This window comes from Camelus bactrianus, chromosome 29 (assembly GCF_048773025.1).
Source record: "Camelus bactrianus isolate YW-2024 breed Bactrian camel chromosome 29, ASM4877302v1, whole genome shotgun sequence".
NCBI lineage: Eukaryota > Metazoa > Chordata > Mammalia > Artiodactyla > Camelidae > Camelus > Camelus bactrianus.
The window spans coordinates 16,340,889-16,366,332 of record NC_133567.1 but is presented as its reverse complement, the minus strand read 5'-3'; the positions used below and the strand labels follow the sequence as shown (position 1 = coordinate 16,366,332).

Here is a 25,444-nt window from a genome sequence, read left to right as displayed (position 1 = left end):
CATGTTGTTGGAATATTTTTTTAAATTTCCATAAGTTGCTATGGGAACATCTCTTTCCCACTTTTCCCTACACAGGAAGAGGGGAAATCTTGAGAGCTCTGTGTGCTGACATTCCCTGACTCTTATTTGAAAGTTGTTGTTGGATTTAGTTGCTTGGATGGCCATTTTATATGCATGTGTATTTCACCTTGAACAGAACACATGACTTAAAACATTGTAAGAAATATTGTTTTCATGTTATTTTGTATTTAATTATTAATCTTTTGGAAGCACTCAGTATTTAATGGAATCAAAGAAAACGTGTTTGATGAAAATCTACTTGATCTACTTTATAACCTCTTCAGTTGGGCTGTAAAAGAAAAGCAAGAATACACTCTTTTTTGTTTACCAAGAAGGTTTTAAAGTGGATGATTTACATTTTTTAACCTACTTTAAGCTCTCCTAGAAAAATTACTAGAGGATACTAGTTAGATATTTGGGAGTTTTATATTAACTTTTCCCACAGCCCTAGAAGTCAAATGGCATCACATTGTGAGAGAGTTAACTTCTTCCCAAACATCCAACTTCCTCCTAAAACACCTTAACAATTCTATGCGTGACTTTCAGAGACAGAGCGAGCACAGATGTTTTTCTGCAAAAATCAGTCATTTTTAATAGCCCATATTTAACACAGATGTAACCTGCATGCAAGAACTTGTCATTCTGAATACTCAAGGTGAACTATGTAATCCTACATTGTGCTATAATGTTGACTAGATATTATTTTTTAAAAGCCTACTAGAAACATGTGACACATACCATATAGTTAAAATAAGTTTTAGACCAAAAAAATTCAACAGCAAAACTGCAGCATGAGAATCACATTTAAAATTTTAGAACTGAAAATTTTATTCTATTCATTAACATCAACAAGCTACAAAAATTATCTGCACCTTTATAATTTTAGGACTCCGGATGTGATGCTAAAAAGATAAGCAGTAAAAATACATGCATTGTGAAACCATTTAAATACTGATTTTAAAATGTCTATTGGTATATGAACACATGATGAAACAATAAAAATAAGGAAAAGACAAACACCACATTTCAGACGGTAGTTACCTCTGGGAGAAAGGGGAGGAAGAAAAGGTGATGGGCGAGGTGTCCGCCAGAGGCTTCAACTGTATTGGTTTAAGCTGGGTGATAAGTACATGGATTTTTTTTATGCACGTGTTGTAAGTCTAGGATGTTTCATAAAAAGAACCACCTGTGTGAATGCATCTGCATACATACCCACCTTCACTTTTAATGAAGTTTATATATTTTGTCCTTACAGTTACAGAACTATGAAAGCTTTGAGTTTTATTCCCTTGCTTCATGAATGCCACTCTGAAACACCTCTCAAGGTAACCTTCCTACAAGGAGCATGTCAGGTACCTGCAGGAATAGACGTGACTCTTGCGAATGCTGCGTCTGAAGAAGCCCTTGCACCCGTCACAGCTCGAGGCTCCATAGTGCTTTCCCGTAGCCCTGTCCCCACATATGGCACACAGACAATTGACCCCATTATCTGCGGTATTCATACTCGTCGTCTCCGGGACAGAACTATCTGTTAAAGAAAGAGAATGAATTGAGTGCCAGTTAGTACTCAGTATTTCCTGTATAAATCACTCATAGGCTGGAAATAGTCCATTCCTTGGCTTCTTGGAAGCCCCATACCAGTGCTCTCCTTTGAACCACTGGCTGCTTCTGTCAGTCTCCATCCCAATCTCCCCACTCACATTTCTGACGATTAAACTTTGGGATACCATAGGGCTCAGTCCCCCAACGACACTCATTGCCAAGGGAACCTCATCTAGTCCCATGACATTAAACATCATCTGTATGATGAAAATATCCCCCAATTTTATTCCTAGTCCTGATGCCTCCCATGGGTATTAGTCTGAAATGCCCAAATTCCTATTTAACAACTTCACTTTGGAGTTTAATAAGAATTGCAAATTACAGTATCAAAAATAGAACTCTGATTTTTTTTTTCCCCTAGAACATGTGCTTCCTTTAATCATCCCTAGTCAGTCAATGGTACCGTCTGGTACCTACGGCAAATAATCTGGGAAACTTCCCTGAATTCTCTCCTTCATTGCTCATATTCCAATCCAGTAATAAATTAATACTTAAAATACATATCAAACCCACAACTTTTCACCCTTTCATCATGGCCACCCCTATTCAAGCAACCATAATCTTTCCCCTGGATTATTGTACTAGCTTCCTATCTAATTTCTCTACTTCCACCCTTGTTTCTCTACTGCTTATTACCTAAGACCCCAAAGTACTCTTGGCATAAGAAATTCACACCATATTGACTTTCTGCATCCAACCCTTAGATACAAAATAAAGCTGACAACTGTAGAGCCCTGAGTGAAGTCCCTCCCCCCGACCCCCACTGCTCTGTTCCCTTTATCTGGTACTAGTTTCATCCTGTGCACTATTCTCCAGTAATGTTGCCTCTTTTATTTTTTCTTTTTCCCTTGAAGTCTGTTCCCATTTCAGAGCCTTTACATTTGCTGTTCCTTCTGCCTGGAAAGAAAGCGCTTCCTCAAGAATTTCTTCAAGCTGGCTATCCGGATTCTTCTCACATCCCACATTTTATGCAAAACATACTCAAAACGCACATCTAAGTCACCTCCCATCTGCCCTTCAAGTAGAACCTAGAACCTTGCTTATATTTCAAAATAACCATTTTGTTGTCTGAAATTACATTATCCTTCGTTTTGCTCATTTATTACTCATCTTTCCCCACAGAAAATAAACTTTGTGATGTCAGAGGATTCATCTGTCTTAGTCACCCTCTGCCTTCCTGCTCTAAGAACTATGCCTAGCATAAAGTAGGCACTAATAGTTTTGAAGAAGAGGCTTAAAGAAATCAACATAGATATTTTTACTTAAATATTTCTTAAATTAGTTAATATTGTTTACTACATATTTAAAAATCTCCATGTACTCAAAAGATATCAAACATATAAAGTAATACACTATAAACTTAAATTCATCATAATTGTATAGTAATATAAATATGATAAAAATTCATTGTTATATTTTCAATATAATGAAAGATAAAATCAAAGACTATCATGTCCCAATTACATTCTGTGACAAAAGATATATTCTACTTACAAATACTTTTGAGCTGACAAATATTGTCATATGTAATTTCATGAAGTTAAAAAATCTTTAATGAGGATATGCTTGAGGCTAATCATGTGACAGTATAGAATTTAAATGCTAGGAATTTTTCTTTTGGTAACACAAACAGAAGAGATATTAGATATATGGCAGTTAGAAGCGTTAAAGATTGATTGTGTTTTGGAAGATTAAATGGAAATACCAAAAAAAAAAAAAAAATCAACTCTTGTTTCCAGTTTACTGTCATAGTTACATATTATTAACAAGAAACTTACACGTTATTACAAGAAAACAAGATAGACAACACTTTGGAAGGAGCCATACAAGTCAATTGTTTTGGTAAATATTTATGGTAAATCTGTCCCTACTATTTAGTCATCTATAGTCTTTAAAAAATGTATGACTCTATTGAGGTAAATACTCTATTAAAACCTTTTAGTCAAGTCTACACATAAGGATTCAAAATAGTGACTTCCTAGTGGTCGCACTACAAATTCATTTTAACTCTTTTGTGCTAAAATTTCAGAATTCATCTTCTGAAAAGTTTTAGAGACCTTCCCACTAATAAGTTATTATTGTTTATTGTAAACATAACAGCTATGACAGTCACTGAAATTGTACAGCATAGTAGAACATTAAGATATCCTGAGTGCATGATACATTCTCAGTCCCCAACACACACACACACACACATTTTCCAAAGTATACAGAATTAGTAGATTTCAGGAGTTCTAACAACTATTACTGATCTTGGACAAGACTTTTACTTGAAAAAAAAATCTAAATTCAAACTCAACAGTGACTGTATTCTATAAAGACATGAGCCCTAAACAAGTCATGTCTTATTTAGTTAAAATGTTACAATACCAAGAGCTTTGTGAGGCTAAACATTAGCTTGTCAAGTGTGGTTACAATATAAACCTTCATTTCTTTTCATATTTGTGTTCAGTGCAAAAACTTGATAGAATTTTAAATAGTTTCTCAGCAGCAGCAATTGAGAACTGGAATAATGAAAAGAGGCATCCAGTAAAACTCTGCAGTGTTCTACAGAAACTTCTCCATATGTCATTTTAAATGTTGCATAGAAAATATACTTTACAGCCAACCTGCCAATATTACTTATTACTGTGATTTACAGTAAATAAAATAACTGCTGAAACTACTCTTTTTACCTAACTGGCCCATGACAGAATTCGGAGGTGACTTTATTGCGCATAACTAAGCTTTTTCTGCCTCAAACATAAAATAGCCATAGCATTGTTAATTTAAATTTTGTGATGAAGTACAAAAGCCTCAGATTTGTGGCCTTAAAAAGCAAGCCCTGAATACTCCAGCAATAAAACACGGAGCTACCACCTGGGAGGCTCAGTTTTACTTCCCTCATTATACTTAACTTTTCTTTTTATCTACGAGCAGATGAGAACTCACCGTTTGAATTATATAGAATCTGCATAGTTTCAAACTCCAGAGTCGTGTAAGTTGGGTCCAAAACTTCACTGTAATTTGCCATGTCCATGTCCAGCATTGGTTCCGATACCCTCATCATTGATTTAGAAACACACATAAAAATGGCACCACGGGCCCAGAGTGCGTGATGGCTGTCTGGCTTTCAATCTGGGAGGGATAATCCAAAGTTAACTGTAACTGAGTGACTTATGTGCTGCAGTGGGAGGGGCTGTAAAACTGTAAACTCCTTCAGCAGGCCATATTCTGCTTATTTCTTTTTCTTTTATGGCATGCGAAAGCAATTCCTTGTGATAATGTTGGAATGCTTCGTGGAATCACCTTATCTGAAGTGCTTAGTGGACTAACATGATTTCCTAAATTGGTTTCCAGTAAAAAATAAATAATGTCATTAAGAGGATTAAACATTGAAAAGAGAATATCTCCGGCTTGTAAACTGTAATTATAGCATGATTTATCCCATTTGAGTGGCTGAAATCACATGCCACATGTTCTAAAATGTGGGACTTGCTTTACTGTTATAGATTTGGTAAGTCAAGACTGTAAGTTAACACTTAACATGAGCACTTAATAATTTCAAGTTTTCTTATCTGTACAATAAAGCTAACTTGGTTTATGCTGGGGTAAAGCAAGTTGGGAATGACAGGGATTTATGATACATTTCGGTAGAAGCCTGGGCATAGCCCTAATATGACCTGTGACATATTCTCTTCAGCTATTAACCTACGAGCCCATCCTTTGCATGTTGGTAAACTTCCCAAGGGCAGAACCAGAACAGTTGCTAGTATATTGTAGGCATTGGATAAATAATTGTTATATGAATAAGGTTTCATTTCTTTTTACTCCTGATGCCAATTATACTCTAGGCATTAAACTGAAATAAAATTATCCCTAACGTGTGCAGATCTACACATTTGCATCATCAACTTTCTCATATCTAACATCTATATAGCACACTGTATCTTTTATGTGTACATGTGACAAGGAGCATTTAGAGTGTGGGGAACATTTAGAAGATAATATTCAAAGATTATATTTTATTTCTGAGAATATGTTTATTGATTTTCTCTTCCAAGAAATAATTCCAGCCACATTTACATTAAAAAGTCAGAATTTCATTTTCCACATTTGTTAAAGATTACTGCCAAGTAATATTTCTTATTCAGTTTCTTAATACCATAAACCTTGTGACTATGGTATCTTAGAAATTACTCTATTTTTCATCTGGGAAGACTGGCCTCTTAAAATAAACTCAAAGCCATGTGAAGAATGGTGAAAATAGCAGGGAGTCATTTTAGCATCCAGATTCATTGAAATTAAATTCACTAAATTAAATATTGATCATTGGAATGGTCTCTTGCCTTCATATTCTGTAGCACTCTTAATTGTAAGGATAGTATTTGGGGGATAAATTTTAGGGACTGCTTTTGTTTAGTGAAAGTTAACTGTAGTTACTCAGTTTTTCAAGGGGACAGCAAGAAAATCCAGTGGTTTTCATTTGAATGAAGTGGTTCTCATTTGTGGTGAGGCACAAAGACATGCTGTGTTTCCAGTGTCAACCATAACAGTGCATTGTGCATAGCCCACGATCTTTCTCATTAATGTAGTGGCTAACCAATGCCCAGGTATGTCGCCAATGGGAGTTTCCTCAACAGAAGGAAAAGAAGAAAAGAAATACGTAGAAAACCATTCATTTATAAGACTGCAAAACACTAAAAGAAATGTGGAGGTAGCTCAGAAGAACAAGGCTGTCATAGTTTTACTGGTCTGCTCCATCCTGTGCCCGTGGGTGTCCTCACCATGGACCAGGGCGCTTCACTCAAAAGTGGAAGGGGCTTTAAATTCATCTCAGCACAGATCCTCAAGTAGCCACTAGCAGTTAATCAGAGCTGGCTTTCATGGTGAAACCTGTTTCTCATCCATGTTCTTTACTGTAAATTATTTTGTTCATGTTATTGAGTAAAAACTCCAGAATTTCCAGAAGATAGAGCCAATCCAAATAGCAGGCATAGCTCCTCAAGTCTGTCTTCCAAACAATATTTAGATGTGCAAACTCCTACAGAATCCAGTCAGCCTCATTCTAATAAAGAAAAAGATTCTCTTTACATTATTTTTTTTCCTCAAATAAATTACAAAGTACACTAGAAATCCTATTTTCTTGAATTCTAGAATTGGTAATTTACTGAACTAGTTAAGCAAATAAAATAATTAAAACAGAATTATAGAAATGGTGTATCCATTTAATACATATGACTGCTACTGTTTTGTTGGATCACCAAGAACTTTTATTTGACTAAGAACCTACAGCTTGGGATTCTTTATTCTTTTTTTTTTTTTTTTTAAATCCCATACACTGCCTTTGATTTCTAGTATTTTTTTTAAGTGGAGGAAAATGTTAAAGGTATCTGTAAAGTAACTGGAATACAAAAGCCTTCTAGAATTTTCCATTGTTTTGAAATTTTTAGTATATTTTAACCAGCTTGCTTTTATTCACTTCCAAAGTATTTCCCTTGGTTTTTCAGGAAAAAAATTTTTTCTCTTAACATTCTTATTTCATTAAATTATGCAAAATTCTAAGTAAATTATGAACTAACAAGAGCAAATGGCATTAACATGTGAGGTAACAGATACAAGTGACCATTGAGAGCAACATAAAGTTGGTGAGATGGTCAGAGGACACTACAGCACTATGCAAAAGAGCCAGAATGGGAACAGCATAAATGTCCATCAGTGGATGAATGGATAACAAAATGTGGTCTACAACGGAAAACTATTCCCCTTTAAAAAGGAATGAACTACTGTTACATGCTACAACATAAATGACCCTTAAAAACATTATGATAAGTAAAATAAGCCCATTGCAAGAAAGACAAATACTGCATGATTCCATTAATATGAGAAATCTAAAGCAGTTACACTCATAGATTCAAAGAGAGGAATGGTGGTTGCCAGGGGGAGGGAGAAATAGGGAATTACTATTAAAGGGTATGAAATTTTAGTAAAACAAGATGAATAAACTTTAGAAATCCACTGTACAACACTATAGCAGCCAACAATATCACACACTTGAAAATTTGCTTAAAAAGGTAGCACTCATGTTATATGCTCTTAGCACAATAAAATAAAATAAAATAAAATAAAATAAAATAAAATAAAAAGATTTATAAATAAATTGAACAACATGGGAAAATATCAACCTTATTAGTAATCAGAGAAATACAAAATAAAACAATCAATGCTGTTTTGTTTTCTTTTTTCTTTCTTTTTTTTTTTTAAAGATGCCTTCTGCTTATGGAAGGCAGCCTACCCTGGAAACTAGTATCTTCCACTAAGGAAGTTGAGAACCTGAGTTAATGCAGAGAGCTGGCTAAGTAGAGATTAATTAGATTTTCTCTTGCATTGATTTTAACATGAGATAACTTGTATTTAAGAAATAATTTCTATTCCTTCTTATGACAAATCCCTCCTCTCTACTTCTAAAATTAATTTGGCTTAACTTAGAATATTTCTATTTGCTTAAAGAGGAGTAGGGAAGGACAATGAGGAGGATGAGAAAGAAAAGAAATAAAGAGATAAGGGGAAAAAAAGAAAATGTCACAGAAATCATTTTAGTCATGGTTACTTTTGGATTTTTAATTATGCATCATAATCAAAGCCGGCCTCACACTCTTCAGTATTTTATTGTGTTTTCCATTCAATAGTGATTGTGGAATGTTCATAATTTAGTAACTTTGGTTTTTGGAAACATGTCATTTGGCACAATCAAACAAAATAAAATTATACAATTTAATTGTATAAAACTCAAATGCAAAAACAGTCATTGTATTTGTTTACATATTTTGATATTACAATCCAGTTATTTTTATGAAAGGGATAGATCAAAAGCCTAGGGAGCTTTTCATAATTGCTTCATCAAGTGCTTCTTGTGGCTAAATTAATTAAAAGCTTAAGTAATTATAAGAAAAAAAGTATTAATTTTATGCCTCGGTGATACAGAAACAATTATCCTTAAATAAATGGGACTTCTGTTACTAACCCCTACATTCCACATAAATTTGAGAGTAATTTTAAGTTAACTTCTAAAAGTTTAATTGGGAAAAAAATCATTAAACATTCATGCTAACTCCTAAGACAGTTATTTGTAATGACTAACATGTTTTCTAAAGTAGAAATACATAAACTTAATTTAAAACCAAAATTATAAATATATATCATCAACTACGATCTACTGAAAGTCACTCTGAACAGAGGTCACTTGTAGTATCTGTTCTTTAAGCTGAGCACAATGTTACTGTTCTTTAGCGTGATCTCATGGCTTGCAGGCTAAAATGTACCTTCTTAGTCCTAGACAGGTCAAATACCCCAGAGAGAAAAACAACATTATTTGTAGATAAAAGGTCGATTTTAAATAGCACAACTAATGTTCTTGAAAAATGTCTGTCTGTCTTAAAGCAATGGTTCCTTAAACTGGCATGTGAAATATGATATTTAAAATTCTTTACAGCAACATAACAAGAGATGAAAACAGCATAGTGTTTGAAGAAGACAACAACTCAATTCATTATTGACTGACTATTCAAGATAATAGCAGAAACATTTCTATCTTATCTGTAAGACCATTAAGCCTGTTAAATTGCTCTATCCTTTATATTTGATTTAGTCATTCCTTCATAGCGTGATTTAAAATAGAAAACAGGCTAATCAAAATCCAGGTTATTTTCATAAAGGAATCTTCATGAAAACAACTTGGAATGTTAATTTTAATACTAAAACATTTTGTTTTAAAGTTTTAGCTAATAAAATTTGTTCTGTAAATGTATTCCTTTGAGATCACTTTTCATTACCAAAAGTACTATGCTAATCCCAAGAGCACATTAGTTTCTCATTTCCTGTTCCACTTTTCTAAGTATGAAGATGACACAAATGTGATCACTAAAAGTTAGATGAAGAAGAATAAGAATCCAAATCAATCCAGTGTATTTTTCAGTGTAAACAGGAAATCATTAAGAGGAGAACTCTACCCAATAAAATAGCTTATTATTTCAAAGCAAAGCCATCTTTCATTTCTCAAAAAAAAGTCAATTAAAATGTCATTATCTGCCTTGCTGCCACTGTCTTCACCTAACCATCATTCCTTTTTTGAAATAGAAGTCTTATCTCTTCTTTTTCCTTGTGACGAAGGATAATAAACATATTTAAAAATTAAAACAAACAAAAATAGGCATTTTAATCCTCAAAACAAGTTGCTATCACTGATACACAAAGAAAGAATTTACAATTGGATCTAATGATGGGATTGTATTTTCAAAGCACTTCATAAGTTCTTTCTCACAGCCCAAATTATGTATAATTTTTAGATAAACAAAAATAATTTTACTTTGTCTTTTTTTCCTTCTTTGATCTAGCTGATTGCCAAGCAATATCCAGAAATACCACAGAACTCATTAGGTCATTTAAGCCAAAGTTACTTACTATCAACATTAAAAAACATGTATTATTATTCTTATTGAAATATACTCCTAGTTTAGAACTGATGGGAAAAATTAAAATTAAACTGAACTTCCATAAATTTTGCTTACAAAGTTTTAAAATTCCCATTAAATAAATATTTAAAAAATTAAAATTAGAAATAAAATTTAAATTTAAAAAATTGCATATCTCCTTGCTCAATTTATATTGTTTTTCAATTCATAACTAGAATCCCAAAACAATTTTAAATCCTTATTTTAGAACCCATCTTTTATCTAATGCAAAAAACTCACATCACTACTAAAAAATGCTAAATGAATGAATGAATTGGGCAGAGACACACAGCGCCTTGTGAAATAGTTTAGAAATATATTACTATTTTTGTAATATTTATGGTTTACCTCAGCTATTCATATTTTTTTCTATTTGCTCACTGAAACACCAGATTGTCATCTGGAACTAGTTATACAATAAATGTTAAAACCCCAAACTAAAGAAGAGTGAAAATGGTATCATAATTAAATCAGTTACTGTTAGCATAGACAAAAGGAGGTTACACAGCTGAGACCGAAATGAAAATACTCTGAGTAAAAGCTTAGAGGCACTATGAGAAATCTGCATATATTAAACCTACCTTCAAGGTCAGTTGCCTTGTGATTCAAAACAGACTCTCCTTTTCAGAAGATAAGCAGTTGATTAGTACTAAATTATTAACTGGAATATAGATTATACTGGTAAGGAAAATATAAAAAAAAAAGTCTGGGTATAAGGAACATGTTACGGATTGCACAGCCACTATTTCTGCATTTCCTTTTTACAATGGGTATTATCACTGTGGCCACGGCAAACTCAGCAAAGTTAGAATGTTTTAAGATTGTGGCGGTACTCTTGATACCAAAGATGCTGCATTATGCAAAATGAAGGGAAGAAAGTTATCAGTTTGGGCCAGTACCTATTTCAAATATGTTCTGAAGTGATACAATGTTTAACAAAAATAGAAGCAGTTCTACTGTGCTGAGTGCACTATTAGACTTGAATATTTTGAACAAATGTATTATAATGACCATAAACTTTTGTATCTGGGAGCCCAATGCATACATACATACTTAAGAGTTATTGTTTCTTAATTTTAAAAATGTAGTAATAGATTATACACACAGTCATATAGTTAAGAACTACTCAACATTTGGCCTTAAAGCTTTTTTATATACAACATATTAGGGAGAACAACATATTAATATATTTGATTTAGATAAAACTAATTAAGATTTGCAGCTCCATCTAATATAGTTAGGTATGTGTGACTCAACTGAAAATGTTAAATATTTCATCACTTTTATATAAGTTTCTTTCTGAAAGAAGCAATATTGGTTGGCTTTTTGAAAATAACATAATGAAGTATATCTTTTAGAATAAAAATATAGGACAATTGAAATGATCTTAATAACAAACAAATATTAATTTAATTTGAACCAAACATCATAGGTAAGGTCATGGCTTTTGGCAATGCACTAAGTTTCAAAATTACAAGCTATAATCACTCTCAAGAGTAACTAATTTGGAATTGCTTAACATCTAACTTATATACTAGATCAGTAATTCACAAATTCTGCTGCACATCAGAAGCATCTGGGGAACTTTCAAAGACCCCCAAGGGCCAAGTGCCATCAGACAACAATTATATCAGAATGTCTAGGGGTAGAAGTCAGGTGTCAGTGTTTTTAAAATCCTTTAGGAGAGTCCAATGTGCAGCAAAGTCCAGAGAGCATTGCTTTAAGCTGCAAATTCTATGAAGGCAAAGATTTCATATTGTCTATTTATTTTGTTTCTAGGGCCTAGACTAGTGTCTAGCAAATGATAAACACTCCACAAATACTTACTGAATGTGTGAATAAAATACATATACCGATAATTAACTATGACAGAGTATAGCATTAATAATGAGTGCATAAATCAAGCACTTTTCTAGTGACTATTTCTACATGAACAAATAGAGAAATTCCCTGCCCTCATGAAATGTACAAGAAAAGAAGAAGAAGAAGAATTTATATCTTTATAAAGAGGCAGATAATTGAACCATTGTCTTTCCACTGGATCCACAAAGCAGAATTGAGAAATTCAATGTTTTATACATTTAGACCTTGAAGTAATAAACTTACTGGTTTGAAGGTACATAGTAAGAAGTGTAAACCCTCTTGCTGTCTGATTCTTCAATGTTTGCCTTAATTTACATTGTTCTTTATTCTTAGGTAATTCAGTGGGAAGTTGCTGCAACACTGAATTAGCAAATACTGAACCTTTGCTCCTAGGAGAAATGCAGGGTTAGGTTCCTGTGAGCCTCTGGTCACAACATTTTCATGAATGAATCAATTCATAACCTGTTTTATGTGCATTTCTATTTAAAGGCCCCTTATTTAATAGCTATGCTGTTGATTTGTTACCATTGAACTGACAGTCAACAACATTATAACTCATGCCTGAATAAAGCTTATCTAAGATATATTTTTTCTGTGAGGCATGCCATAGCATTCAGCAATTAGGAGCACTAGACAGCACCTCAGTACTAAACTTAGTGGTCATTTTAAACAGCAAAATCACCAACAAAAAGTATACAGATGAGGGAAATGTGGCAGTGAAGATGTTGTGAAAGGACACTTGTCTATAGTACAGAGGGTTGGATGAGCATGTTCCTTGTTGAGGTCCACATGCTCATCCAGCAACTCAAACCTTTCCCCACTGAGCCCTGCAAAAGTACTTTGAGTTCTGATTCTGGGGTAAGAAAAAAAAATGTTAGCAAGTAGCCAAATTCACAAACATGGGATATGTAATAAAAAGAAAGCTGTTCATTGGCTTTCTTGTGACATGTAACATGTTAATTATATTCTGAAGCAAATAACAACTTTTTGTGAATAACAAAGTCTTTTGTAGTCTTTCAAGTATATACATATTTTTTTTAATCCCTGTGTTAATTTGTTAAGCCACTACCAGCCTTTAAGAAAGCTATATGAATATATTTTTGTGATTAGTATTCGGGTTTTAAATGGAAAGGAAAAAACTGATATGTATCAACAAATCCATCCCCTTTAAGTTTGTCCATGTTTGTTGACCCAACCTCCAAATGTTTACCAGTCCTTTTGTTGTTGTTGTTGTTACAGGAAACCAAACAATAACTTTTTAGTTCCAGGGCCATAAAAGTAAAACCCCTATTTCCAAATCTTTAATTAAAAAAAAAAAAAAAACTTCAGCCAATAATTCACTGTGATACTGGGTTATGATAGTAAATGGAATGTATGTTCAGCCAAGCACTGTTACAATCACATTAATTAGGGCAATTTTTAATTTTTCAATAACGAATAGGCATTATTATAACAGATATGTTTTTCCAACTGTTCTCCCTGCAGGTATGGTAGAAAAAAAAAGAAAACAAATGAAAAGAAAGGAAAAGGAAAGGAAACAGAAAGAAAAGACAGGACACCTTAGGTCAGAAACCTAGACCTTAAGAAAAGTTTTAAGAGATGAATATGCAAAATTTAAATAAATTCAATATGTATTTGTATAAAAATGCGCAGGGCATTATTAAGTATTATGTTTTACTTAAGTGTTAAGAGTATATCAGAGTAATTTTTATAGCATTACTATTGTTTTTTAAATGAAATGAGTTAACATTAACACCAAGGAGAGAAAACGAGACTATAAGCGATAGCCAATCTATTTTTCATGGAAATGACGTTTATACAATTTTGAGGCCTTTTGAAGAGGAGCAAATTACTAGAAACGAATTGCCCTAACCAGGACAATAGAAGGGGCTCAACTGATGGGCCTTGAAACTTAAGTTTCATTTTAGCCTCTCTCGAAATCTGCACCAGACTTACTAAATACAATAACTGTTTTTATTTAAAATTATATTACCCTAATTCCACCTGTACCTGTGTGGCAATATCTTTTCTTTCTCCTTTTCCTCATCTACCTCATAAGTTTTCATTCTTTACTTTACTGCTATTTTCTTCTCCTTGGAATCTCATGCATTTAAAACTAAAATCACTATTTAGAAATAGGATTCCAAAATTTTATTAGATTACTCCATTGCAAAATATAATTCTATATCCCCAAGTTTTAACTAACCCTTTTTCCTCTGGAGTGCTTTTTTGTCACATGGAGTAAAACTCTGTGGACAATAATATAAGTAGGGATCAAAAATACACAGAATTATCTGTTTCTGGTCAGCTATAATCAACATAAGTGTTAATGAAATGTCTTGATAAACTTTTTTACTAAATTTAATACTCTCTTCTGTATTATGGACTTTGGAAAGATTTTTTAAAAACTCATTGAATCTCTTTGTCCTAAAAACATTTGCAGTAGCTCACTAGTTGCATCTGCATGCTTACATATTACTATATGCCAGCTTCTTGCTACATTCAACATATCCAGACTAAGAAACCTCACACAGATACTCTCCATGTCTTCATTTATTGTTCATTACTATGGTCCAAAATATTGGAACAATTAGTTTATTATATATCTAGGAAGGGGATCAATGTTTTGTATGTATGAGGAAAGAAGAAATTAAATACAAGACTAAAATTTTTTTCTACATAAAGCAGTCATTGCAGCAATGAGAATTAGGGACTACTTAGACAGCCTGTATGATAATGATAGAGATATAATGCTCAAATGCCTTGATCCCAGAAGGTTGAATTAGCATCTAGGAAAAAGCATGAGGGAGATGAACTCATCATCCTGTGGGTTCAAGGACATTACTGTTCTTTTGATTAGCTACAGAGAGCTGGGATTCAAAACAGGTCTTTGTGGTTCCAAGGGGTTTGCTGCTTCTTTTATGCCATCTGTTTGGAGGTATGTGTCAATTCACTTTCTCAAGCTATTTAAAGACAAATAACCAAGCTCCAGTGAAAGTATTTCCACTATATATACGCACAACATAATTCCAGCTTTAGATTAACTTGTATGAAATATCAGCAGAATTTCGGTGGCATATTAAGAAAATCATTAAGCTACAGCAGTGATTCTCAGTGAAGTGTGATTTCCCCTCAGGGGTGACATTTGCGAATGTCTGGAGACCATTCTAGTTATAACAGCTGAGAGAGAGGTGATGTTGATATCCAGAGGGTACAGGCCAGGAATGCTGCAAACACCTTACAATGACAGAGCAATTGTTCACAGCAAAGAATTATCTACGTCAAATGTCAATGAGTCTCAGGGTGAGAAAACCTGGACCTGTAGTATATGAGACTCAGGTCATGTGTCCTCATTTAAAATTCAACATATTTTAACTGAGAATCAATTGTGAAAATATGTTCATGCTTTTTGAAAATTGTAAGGATCAACTGTGATAACTTGCTTCAGCCTGTTGAAAATTATAAAGAACTGTTTAATCTTTATTTATTTTTGAAACATTTATTTATTTACATGTTATAAAATATAAAATAAATGCTCATATAAGTGTACTCTGTTTCACTCTAAGCTAGATAGACAAACCTCTTATACATCATCATAACACCAGTATCTTCATAGTTAAGTAATAGTATGCACATAAAAAAACATGCTTCTTTAATTAATGAATTAGTATGCCAGCTTACACTTGTAATTCCTGGGCAGAATCTTTTACAAAGAAAGCTAATAAATACAGCATTTTTGGGGAAAAGAACTCTATACTCCAAAGTTACTTTTAATAACTAAGTATTGGAAGGGGGACATAAAACAGCATAAGATATGAAACAACTACAGCTTTAAAAGAGGTGTACAACAGGTATTTTAAAAGACAGTTTTCATCCAAAAGATAATGATTGTATTTCTAATGTAACTGCAGAACTCTTAAATCATTGCATTTAAAAAATGAGATTCAAAAGGAAACAACACACGTCAAGTAAAAGATGATACCAAATTAGCTTTATGTAGTAAGAATATACATTTATTTCTGATCATAGACTTCAACTGGCTAACATGCTGGGGCCAGTTTAGGACTGTTAGAACATTCACAGATGTCCAATTTCTAAAACAAGTTATAAAATTCTTCCCTAAATTGAAGCAATGATAGTAATTACTTAATGACTGTGGGGGGAAAGCAATCATTTATCTAGTTTTTATTATTATAATACCTAAAGTATTAATAAATACTACCAATAGATTTTAAAACATACTACGTACATATTATTCATCAGCTACTACCAAGCAAATGATTTACCTGTGCTGCACATTAAAATGTCTATTTCCCTCAATCATTCTCAAAAACTGCATCTTTCTGCTCTGCTTTTAACTAGGGAGTTGAAGTTATAAGCTCTATAACTTCAATTTATTTATTGCCTTTCTGATTCTATCTGGAAAAACTTAAAGAATATTTGTCATTTCAACAGCTTTAAAATTTGATCTGATCATTACCAAATATTTATTCTTTTGGACTTGAGTATGTTTTTCTGTTAGTTCTTACATTATTTTCTATTGAGAATTATCCACGTATAAAACAATTTATTTATATTACATCCTACTTGAGATAATACTTTAAGAATTGGATAACAGTAAGTGTAAATGAAGAAACCTTGGCATTCTTTACATTTAATATTACATGTTAGTACTTTACTCCATTTCAAAAATATTTATATGACAATTTACTTAAGATACTATCAAAATATTTCAGAAATTACAATTTGTTTACTAAAGAGATTCACTTTATGTTATTTGTAAAAGTTAGCTTATTTTAAAGGAAAATAAATTGTATTGGGCAGAAAACTAAACAAAAAGAAGCTACTAAGCAGACAAAATAAGCAAAAAGACACAGTAGAAGAGGAAAAATGAACACAAATTTAAAGCATTAAATGAAACCAAAGTAATCATTTAAAAATTTACTAAGACTTACTAACTTTGGCTGTTATACTTGTGTGACTTCCATTAGAGAAACAGGCAGTCCTAAAATCATAATGGTGGAAGGAGGAGTTTCTTACATAATTATGTAATTATTTCTTATATAACTAGTATTATTGAGCTCACTGTGTATTTTAGGCACTTTGCTAAGCTATTTATTATCCTATTTCATATTCTATTCTATAATTTATTTACATTGATTAATTATGGATATTTAATATCATTTATTATACTACTATTATAATCTTCATTATACTATTACATTATTATTAAATGATTGCATGATTATACCATTTACTATATCTTTATATATACTATTTGCTATTTATTTTATTATACTATTTACTAAGTCTTTAAATTATCCAAACAACTATAAAGTGTTGGTATTATAACTTTCCCTAGTTCACAAAAAGGGAGATTAGAGATATTAAATTATCTCATTGAATCATTTATTTAACAACAAAAAATGGAAAGACATATTGATGTTGAGGAATAAAAAATAAGTCAAGAGAGAAAGCAAAATGAAATCATAAAACATGTTCAATTTAGCACAGAGAAGACAAGAAGAGACAAAAAAAGACACAAAACATAAATGGAACAAACAGAAAACAACTAGCAAAATGGTAGATTTTAATTCAGAAAATATTTAGGAACTATAATTAAGTGATAGTGAGCCAGTTCAATCATGAAATCTACTAAGCTTTGAATTAGAAAGGAGGTCAAAGGAAATGATATTGTAGTGATCAAGATATCCACTGCCTTGTAGGAATTAAGGGACACAAGAATGAGGTGGTTTGTTAATTATTTTCTCTGATTAGGTTACCTATTTCTCTCCATGTACATTTAAATATTAATCAGAGATTCACTCTACTACAGGATTATTTAAAAGGATAAAATGAGGGAAGAGGTCAAGTGTAAGATAAACAGCCACTTAAAAAGGAAGATAAGAGTTCCCTGCTCACTAAATCTAGTATTTAATAATTACTAGAGCTGCTTGTAAATTTTATGATAGATTTTACTTTTGCTATCTTATAAACTGAACTTTTATGTTAGTAAAATTATTTTAGTATTTGTTTAGCTTTCAAATTCATATTCTTTTAAAAAATCACTGAATCTTTTACTTTCAGACCTACTGTTACTTAACTTTTAGGCTACACAGTTTCGAATAAATTAGAAGACTGGTATGCAGAAAGTAAAGGTACAATTCTCAATAATAAATGTCTGAGCTTAAATTACTTACATAATCATGTGCCTTTAAAAAAAGCACATCCAGGTTTTTAAAATGCAGAACACTTTCATTTTCATTAAGAGAGAAAAATCACTAAACTAACAAATTTTAAAAGGGCAATTTTGCCTCCAGGAATCTTAAACTGGAGATATCTTCCCTTAAAAAAATTAATTAGAATGGATTGTGTTAGTTACTACAAACAGACTGTCAAGGGTCATTCCACTTAAATCACTGAGTAGTGAGCAAAGTTAATTATTCAGAGTCCATGTATGTACAAAATATTTAAAATGTAACTAAGAGTTTAAATGGATTCATCACATTCTTTCTCAGATGATTTTTAAACTAGATGAAAAAGTGGCAATAATTCTTTGCATGGCTATATTTGCAAATCTTGTATGCACTTTTTGTAACTCGTAGCATGAAGCTTGTAATGTAACGCTCTCTCTCATAAGACACATGAGTAGTTGTCTATAAATCACAGGAAAATGAAATTGACTCAGAAACACTGCAAGACAGTGCTTTTACATGTTTTGCTTTATCTTTGTCCATATTTTAGTAAATTAGAATAATTTCAAAACAGTGGAGTCTGGGATTTTAAAATTTTGAAACCTTCGTACTGTTTATCTTTGCTGGAAAAGGATTAAAAGAATGAGATAGGGAGAGAATCCAACTCAGTGTAGACCATGGACAACTCTCAATTCATGTGGAAATTCTCAAGGTGTATCTAGAGCCAAGAAATTCACAGTATAAATGAATCAATAAGGAGCAGCCAGCATGGATTTTAGAGACATCTCAGGCTAATACTTCATTTGTGGTTGAGGAAACAAAGAGGCTGAACGACTTGTCAAAGGTTTACTAACAAGTTAGCAGAAGAACTGGGTTTAGAAATAAGTAACTACATCAAATATTTAGTGGGTAAAATCTGTACCCACACTCAAAAACTAAGATATTTTCAGAGAATAACAGCATGGAAAAACAGGCCTTCTAATGATAAACTATTGATAAAACTCTCTGAAAAGAAAATTTCTCAATGATAGTCCTAATAAGTGTTAAGAGTTGAATATATCCCAGTTTCTGGTAGAAATTTCTATAATTACTTACAATAGGGAGTGAAATTAAGAAATATCTACCCTCTTTTCTACTCATGGACCATTAAGTATAATAGGTCTAATTCAAAATCACAAATTATAGAGTCAGACAGATAAGAGGCTCAAACTAGTTTCCACAAGTAAAAATTCACCAGGTAAGATTCCAGGGTACTTATATATAAGTAATAATGGATCATTTTAATTGGTAGTGAAAACATCAAGAACCTAATAAACAAATTGTCATAAGTAGAACATAAATGTACAATTTAGACAAAGGGAAAAGGGAAAATGTCCAGATCTGGTAATAATCAAAGGACATTAATCTCAAAATATAATTTTATGACTAGCAAATTAGCTTATTGTGTAAATGACAACATTATATGATGCAGATAACTAATATCACTCATGTAATGCTGGTAACAATATAAATGGCTTTCCCTCAATATATATGTGTATCATGTATATATGAGTATGTATAGATCAAGAGCTATTAAAATGCTTTTAACTTTTGGCCCAGTAATGCCAGTTCTAAGAATGTGTCCTTCCTGAGATTTAATAACCAGAAGGGAACATGGTATTTTAAAAAGAGAAACACTATTGTTTAATATAAAGGGTAAAGTTATATTTTCTGTTTCCTTTCCTGATCATGAGCAGAATTCTATTGGCTTTTAAGATTATGAAAGTGACTGAGGCTCCTGCATTATGAAAATGGTCTACAAAGATTCCTAGGTTCTTAGATCACCTAGAACTTTGTGTTTACTGACTTTAAAACTGGTTCCCATCTACAGCAAAGGCTTATAGCTTTTGGTGACATAATTTTCTCATACACAGAACACTCCCACTGGCACACCCAAAGCTGTCAACAATTCTCTGCATTATGGTTAAAAGGAACTCCACCCCTTTCCTACTCAAGAAATCATTTCATAATTTGAGAGAGTGAGAGAATTCTTTACAGGCATGGCACTGATTCAGTTCTAACATAAAAGAAACTGGTAAAGTATTACAAGAAACAAATTACTCACAACACAGACAACAATGATTGCCACACCTCAGTTTATTGTGGCAACACGGACAGGAAGTTCTCAGCTAGATCGCAGCCACTGTAAGAGTATCTTCACAACTTCTGTCACTGGAAGCCAAAAGCTTTGTACATTCAATTTCCTTGAGCTACTCTTACTATTAATAATAAAAATAATACATGTCATTTATTACTCTTTGTCAGACTCTAGAATACGTTACATGCTTTTTCTTATTTAATGCTTACAATAGCTCTATAGGCGACCACCATTTTTATCTTTATTTTACAAAGAGTAAGTAATTTCCCAAGACACAGTAAGTAACAAAAACAAACAAAAATATAGGGCTATCTAATGTCAAAGTCTGTTCTCATAACCAGTAGTGCATTTCTTCTTGTACCACAGGAAATTTCTTCAAATATTTGAGATTGATTTGCCTATGCAGCCTTCTATATGGCAAGTAATAGCCTTCTCCCTTCAGATCCCAAATTGCCCTTCCTAGTGGCACCACAACTATTTTGGAATTATTGTGGATTTATGCAGAGCAAGTCTATGCATATAAAAACTGTATGTGTATAAGTGTGTCTTTGTACTTTTTAAATACAAATAAATCAGAATATACAGTAAGACTCTCAAAAGTCTTCACTTGAGAATATATCCAGGAAATGTTTCCATATCACCATATATTGGGCAGTAAGTCTCCCAAAAGACAGCTGTCTCCAGCGTTTACTATTAAAGACAGCATTATCATGAATAGCCTGCAAACTATGCTAACAATGTGTGTCATTCTAGAGACAGCAATTCTGAATCAACAGGTATAGATTTTTCTTTCTTTTTGAGAGATAAGGTCAAATTATTTCAAAGTTATTGTAATAATTTACATATACCCCAACACCACATATCTGTTTTCCTATAACCTCAATACCAAATATTAACAGAAATTTTTATTTTGGCTAAAATGAAGAGTAGAAATGATACTATATTATAGTTTACACTTACATTTCTTTAAGTATTTGTACAGACCAGGCACTTTACTATATGTTTAAAAGTTTATTTTTTTCTTTGAACTACATGCAAATATCCTTTGACTTATAAAGCTGGTTGCTACTTTCTTGATTCATAAAAGCTTTGCATATATTAAAATTAATATTCATCTAAATATAAGCTACTATTTTTGTCATGCTGATATTTTAAAAATTTCACAGTCAAAATTCATTATTTCACAGTAAAGTCAAAACATTACTGTGTTTACTGTTTATAAGTCTTCTTACTAGAACTAGAGAAAAAATATCCTCTCAATCTCTCTCACTCCCTCTTTCTTATGACTTTTATAACTATTATTTTATATTTAAAATTTTATTTCATCTGGAATATATTTTGGCATAATATTGAAGCAGGGATGCAGTTGCAATTTTTTTCTCTGAATCATGGCCTGTTCTCCACACACATTTATTGAATAAAATATCTTTTAGCAAGTATTTGATAGTCTCAACATGAACAAAAAAGAGCTGTGTGTTTGTGTGTTTATGAATATATTTGGACTCTGTTTCTTCTTATTGATCTATCATGTACAAAATATTACCAATTTTTAAAAATTAATACAGTTTTATAATGTGTTAAAATCTAGTGTTACCTATTTTCTATTTCGTTCCATTTTATCTATTTATAATTCAGTTGTTTTAATAATATTCAAAAGGTTGTGCAACCAGCATCACTATTTAATTCCAGCACATTTTCATCACCCCCTCAAAAAACGCATTACTGGCCCTTACAAACCACTGGCTTCTTTTTTTTTTCTCTCTTAGATTTCCCCATTCTGGACATTTCATATAAATGGAATTGTATAACATTTTGTGTATTTTATGTGTGTGTGAGTCTATCTTGTTCCTTTCACTGAGCATGTTTTCATGATTCACCTATAGCATGTATCAATACTTCATATTTTATGGTTGAATAATATTCTGGTGGGTAGATACACACTATTTTGTTTATTCACTCATCACTTGATGGAAATATGGATTTTTCCCACTTTTTGTCTATTATGAATAATGCTGCTATAAACAATGGTAAAGAAATGTTTTTGTGTGAACATATATTTTAAATTCTCTTGGCTACATACTTGGAAGTAAAATTGTTGGATCAAATGGTAACTCTATATTTAACTTTTTCAGAAACTGCAAGAATTTTTCCCAAAGAAGATGTGGTACTTTATATTCCATCCAGTAATATATATGAGATTTCAATTTTTCAGTATCCTCAACAATACATTTATCGTGTCTTTTTTATTATACCCATCATAGCATGTATGAAGTCTTATTTCATTGTCATTCTAAATTGCATTTCCCATTTATGTATCTTTACAAGAACATCTATTTAAATCCTTTGCTCATTTGTAATTGGGTTATGTATCATATTATTCCTATAGAGTCCTTTTTATATTCTGGATTCTACACCCTTAACAGAATATGATTTGCAAATATTATCTCCCATTCTGTAGGTGGTCTCTTCACTTTTTTTGATACTGTCCTTTGAAGCACAGAATTTTTAATTTTGATAAGTCCAATTTTTTTTGTTTTTGTTGTTGTTGGTTATGCTTTTAATATCATGTCTAAAGTTCACTGCTTAATCCAAGGTCATGAAGATGTAAAAAGATGTTTTCTTCTAAAGATTTTATAGTTTTAGTTCTTAGATTTAGTCCATTGATAATTTTAAGTGTATTTTGTATATTATGTTAGGCAGGAGTCCAACTTCAGCTTCTTGCATATGAATTTCCAGATGCCCCAACACTATTCGTTGAAGAGACTATTCTTTACCCATTAAATAGTCTTAGTATCCTTGTCAAAATCAGTGGACTATAAATGTATGGATTTTTATCTGGACTCACAAGTCTACTCCATTGATCTACATCTCTATTTTATTCCAGTACCATACAGTTTTAATTACTGTAGCTTTGTAATAAATTTTAGTATGTTTTGAAGTCAAGAAGAATGGTTCCTCCAACATACTTTTTTTTTTTTTTTTAAGATTGATTTGTCCATTCTGGATTCCTTGTCTTTCCATATGAACTTTAGTATAAGCTTGTCAAGTTCTGCCAAAAAAGACAGCTGAGATGTTAAGACTGTGTTAAATAAGTAGATCAATTTGGGGATTGTGCCATTTTAACAATATGACGTCTTCCAATCCACGAACTGTAAGTGGGATATCTTTCCACTTACAGTTCCACTTTACACTTATAGTCAGTCGAACAACAAACACAAGGATTAGGGGTGCCAGGCCTCCATACACTTGAAAATCTGAGTTTAATTTAAAGTTGGTTTTCCATATATGTGGTTCTGCAACTGTGAATTCAACCAACCTTGGATCATGAGGTGCTATTGAAAAAAAATTACATATAAGTGAACATGCACAGTTCAAACCTTTGTTGTTCAAGGTCCAAATGTATTTAGATTGTCTTCAATTTCCTTCAATAATGATTTGTAATTTTTACTGTACAAATCTTGTACTCCTTTTGTTAAAGTTATTCTTTAATGTTTTATTCTTTTTAATGCTATTGTTATGGAATTGTTTTCTTAATTTCTTTTTGGGGTTGTTCACTATTAGTACATACAAATATAATTAATTTTTTTATATTGACTTTCTATCCTTAACTTTATCAAATTTACTGTAGTAGTTCTAATAGAATTCCTTGGGACTTCCTATATACAACCTCATGCCATCTGCAAATTGAGATAGTTTTACTTCTTTCTTTCCAATCTGGATGCATTTTCTTTCTTTTTTTTTTTTTTTTTTTTTTTTTTTTTTTGCCTGGTTGCCCTGGCTAGAACCTCCAGTAAAAAGTTAAATACAAGTGGCAAAAGCAAACATCCTTATCTTGTTCTGTATATCTGGGAGAAGCTCTCAATTTTTAAGCATTAGTATTACATTAGATATGGGTTTTCATAGATTTGATTTATCAGGTTGAAGAAGTTCATTTCTACTTCTAGCTTGTTAAGTGATTTTACGATGAAAGGAGTTTGTCAACTGCTTTTTCTGTTTTTACTTAGATGATGACGTGGTTTTTGTCCTTTATTCTCTTTGTATGCATTGAATGATTTTTAAATGTTGAAACACCTTTGCATTTCTGAAATAAATGCCACTTGGTTATGATGTACAATTCTTTTTTATGTTGTATTGATGTGCTAGCATTTTGTTGAGGATTTTTGCATCTATATTCTTAAAGTTACTGGTCTGCAGTTTTGTTTTCTTGTGATGTCTTTGTCTGGTTTTGGTTATCAGAGTAAAACTGGCCTCACAGAATATATTCAGAAGTGTTCCCTCCTTTTACGTTTTTAGAATTGTTTTCAAAGAATCTGTGTTAATTCTTCTTTAAATGTTTGTTAGAATTCATCATTGAAACCATTCAGTTACAGGTTTTCCTTTGTGGAAAGTTCTTGATTACTGATTCAACTTTATATTTATTACAAGTCTATTCAGATCTGTTTCTTCTTGAGTCAGTTTGTATACTTTGTGCCTTTCTAGGAAGATTTCCATTTCACCGAAGTTATTGAATTTGTTTGTATACAACTGTTCATAGCAGAGTCTCATTGTTTTTGTTTTGTTTTGTTTTGTTTTGTTTTTCTTCTTATTTATTAACTTGATACAAGTTAACAGCAGGTCCAAAAAGTGGATATGAGTTTTGGATAATAGACCTCAAAATAAATAATTATAATTGGTAAAGTATCATTCCTGAAGAGAAATCTGAGTTCTATAAATGTTGTTGGAACAAGAGTGTATGTATGGTTTGCATTAAGCATGTCCTTTATTACTATTTTTTAGAGTTGTATGTTTATACTCTAATTAAGGGATTATATGGTAGAATTTAAGAATTCTGTGCGGTTCCCAAATGTCTTAGTGTTGGCTTACAGTATAAATACTTTAATTTTCTTTTAAAATTTTCAGTGAAGTCTCTATTAATACGTGTATTATGTTAATATTTTAAAGAACCTGTACATATTTTTGAAAATTTTATAACTGAAAACTGAGACACCAGGATAATATTAAATGTAATTTAAGTTTAGCTTCTAAATTGATTTGGCATATCATAGCTTGACTCTTAATAGAAAAAAAAATTCCAAGGAATTCTATGAATAAATTCATAG

The 25,444-nt window shown here is 31.9% G+C and overlaps 1 protein-coding gene across 3 annotated transcripts in view; it reads right to left on the bottom strand.

Annotated features, from left to right (window-relative positions):
- HNF4G (hepatocyte nuclear factor 4 gamma) overlaps window positions 1–25,444 on the bottom strand; it is a 106,716-nt gene that overhangs the window by 19,561 nt on the left and 61,711 nt on the right. For 2 of the 3 annotated variants that reach the window (XM_074354885.1, XM_074354886.1), the window contains one exon: window positions 1,417–1,588. In XM_074354885.1, coding sequence (XP_074210986.1) covers window positions 1,417–1,588 — 172 coding nt within the window. Of the gene's footprint in view, window positions 1–1,416; window positions 1,589–4,593; window positions 4,829–25,444 lie in introns of those variants that run through there. The other variant, XM_074354884.1, reaches the window with a different exon arrangement.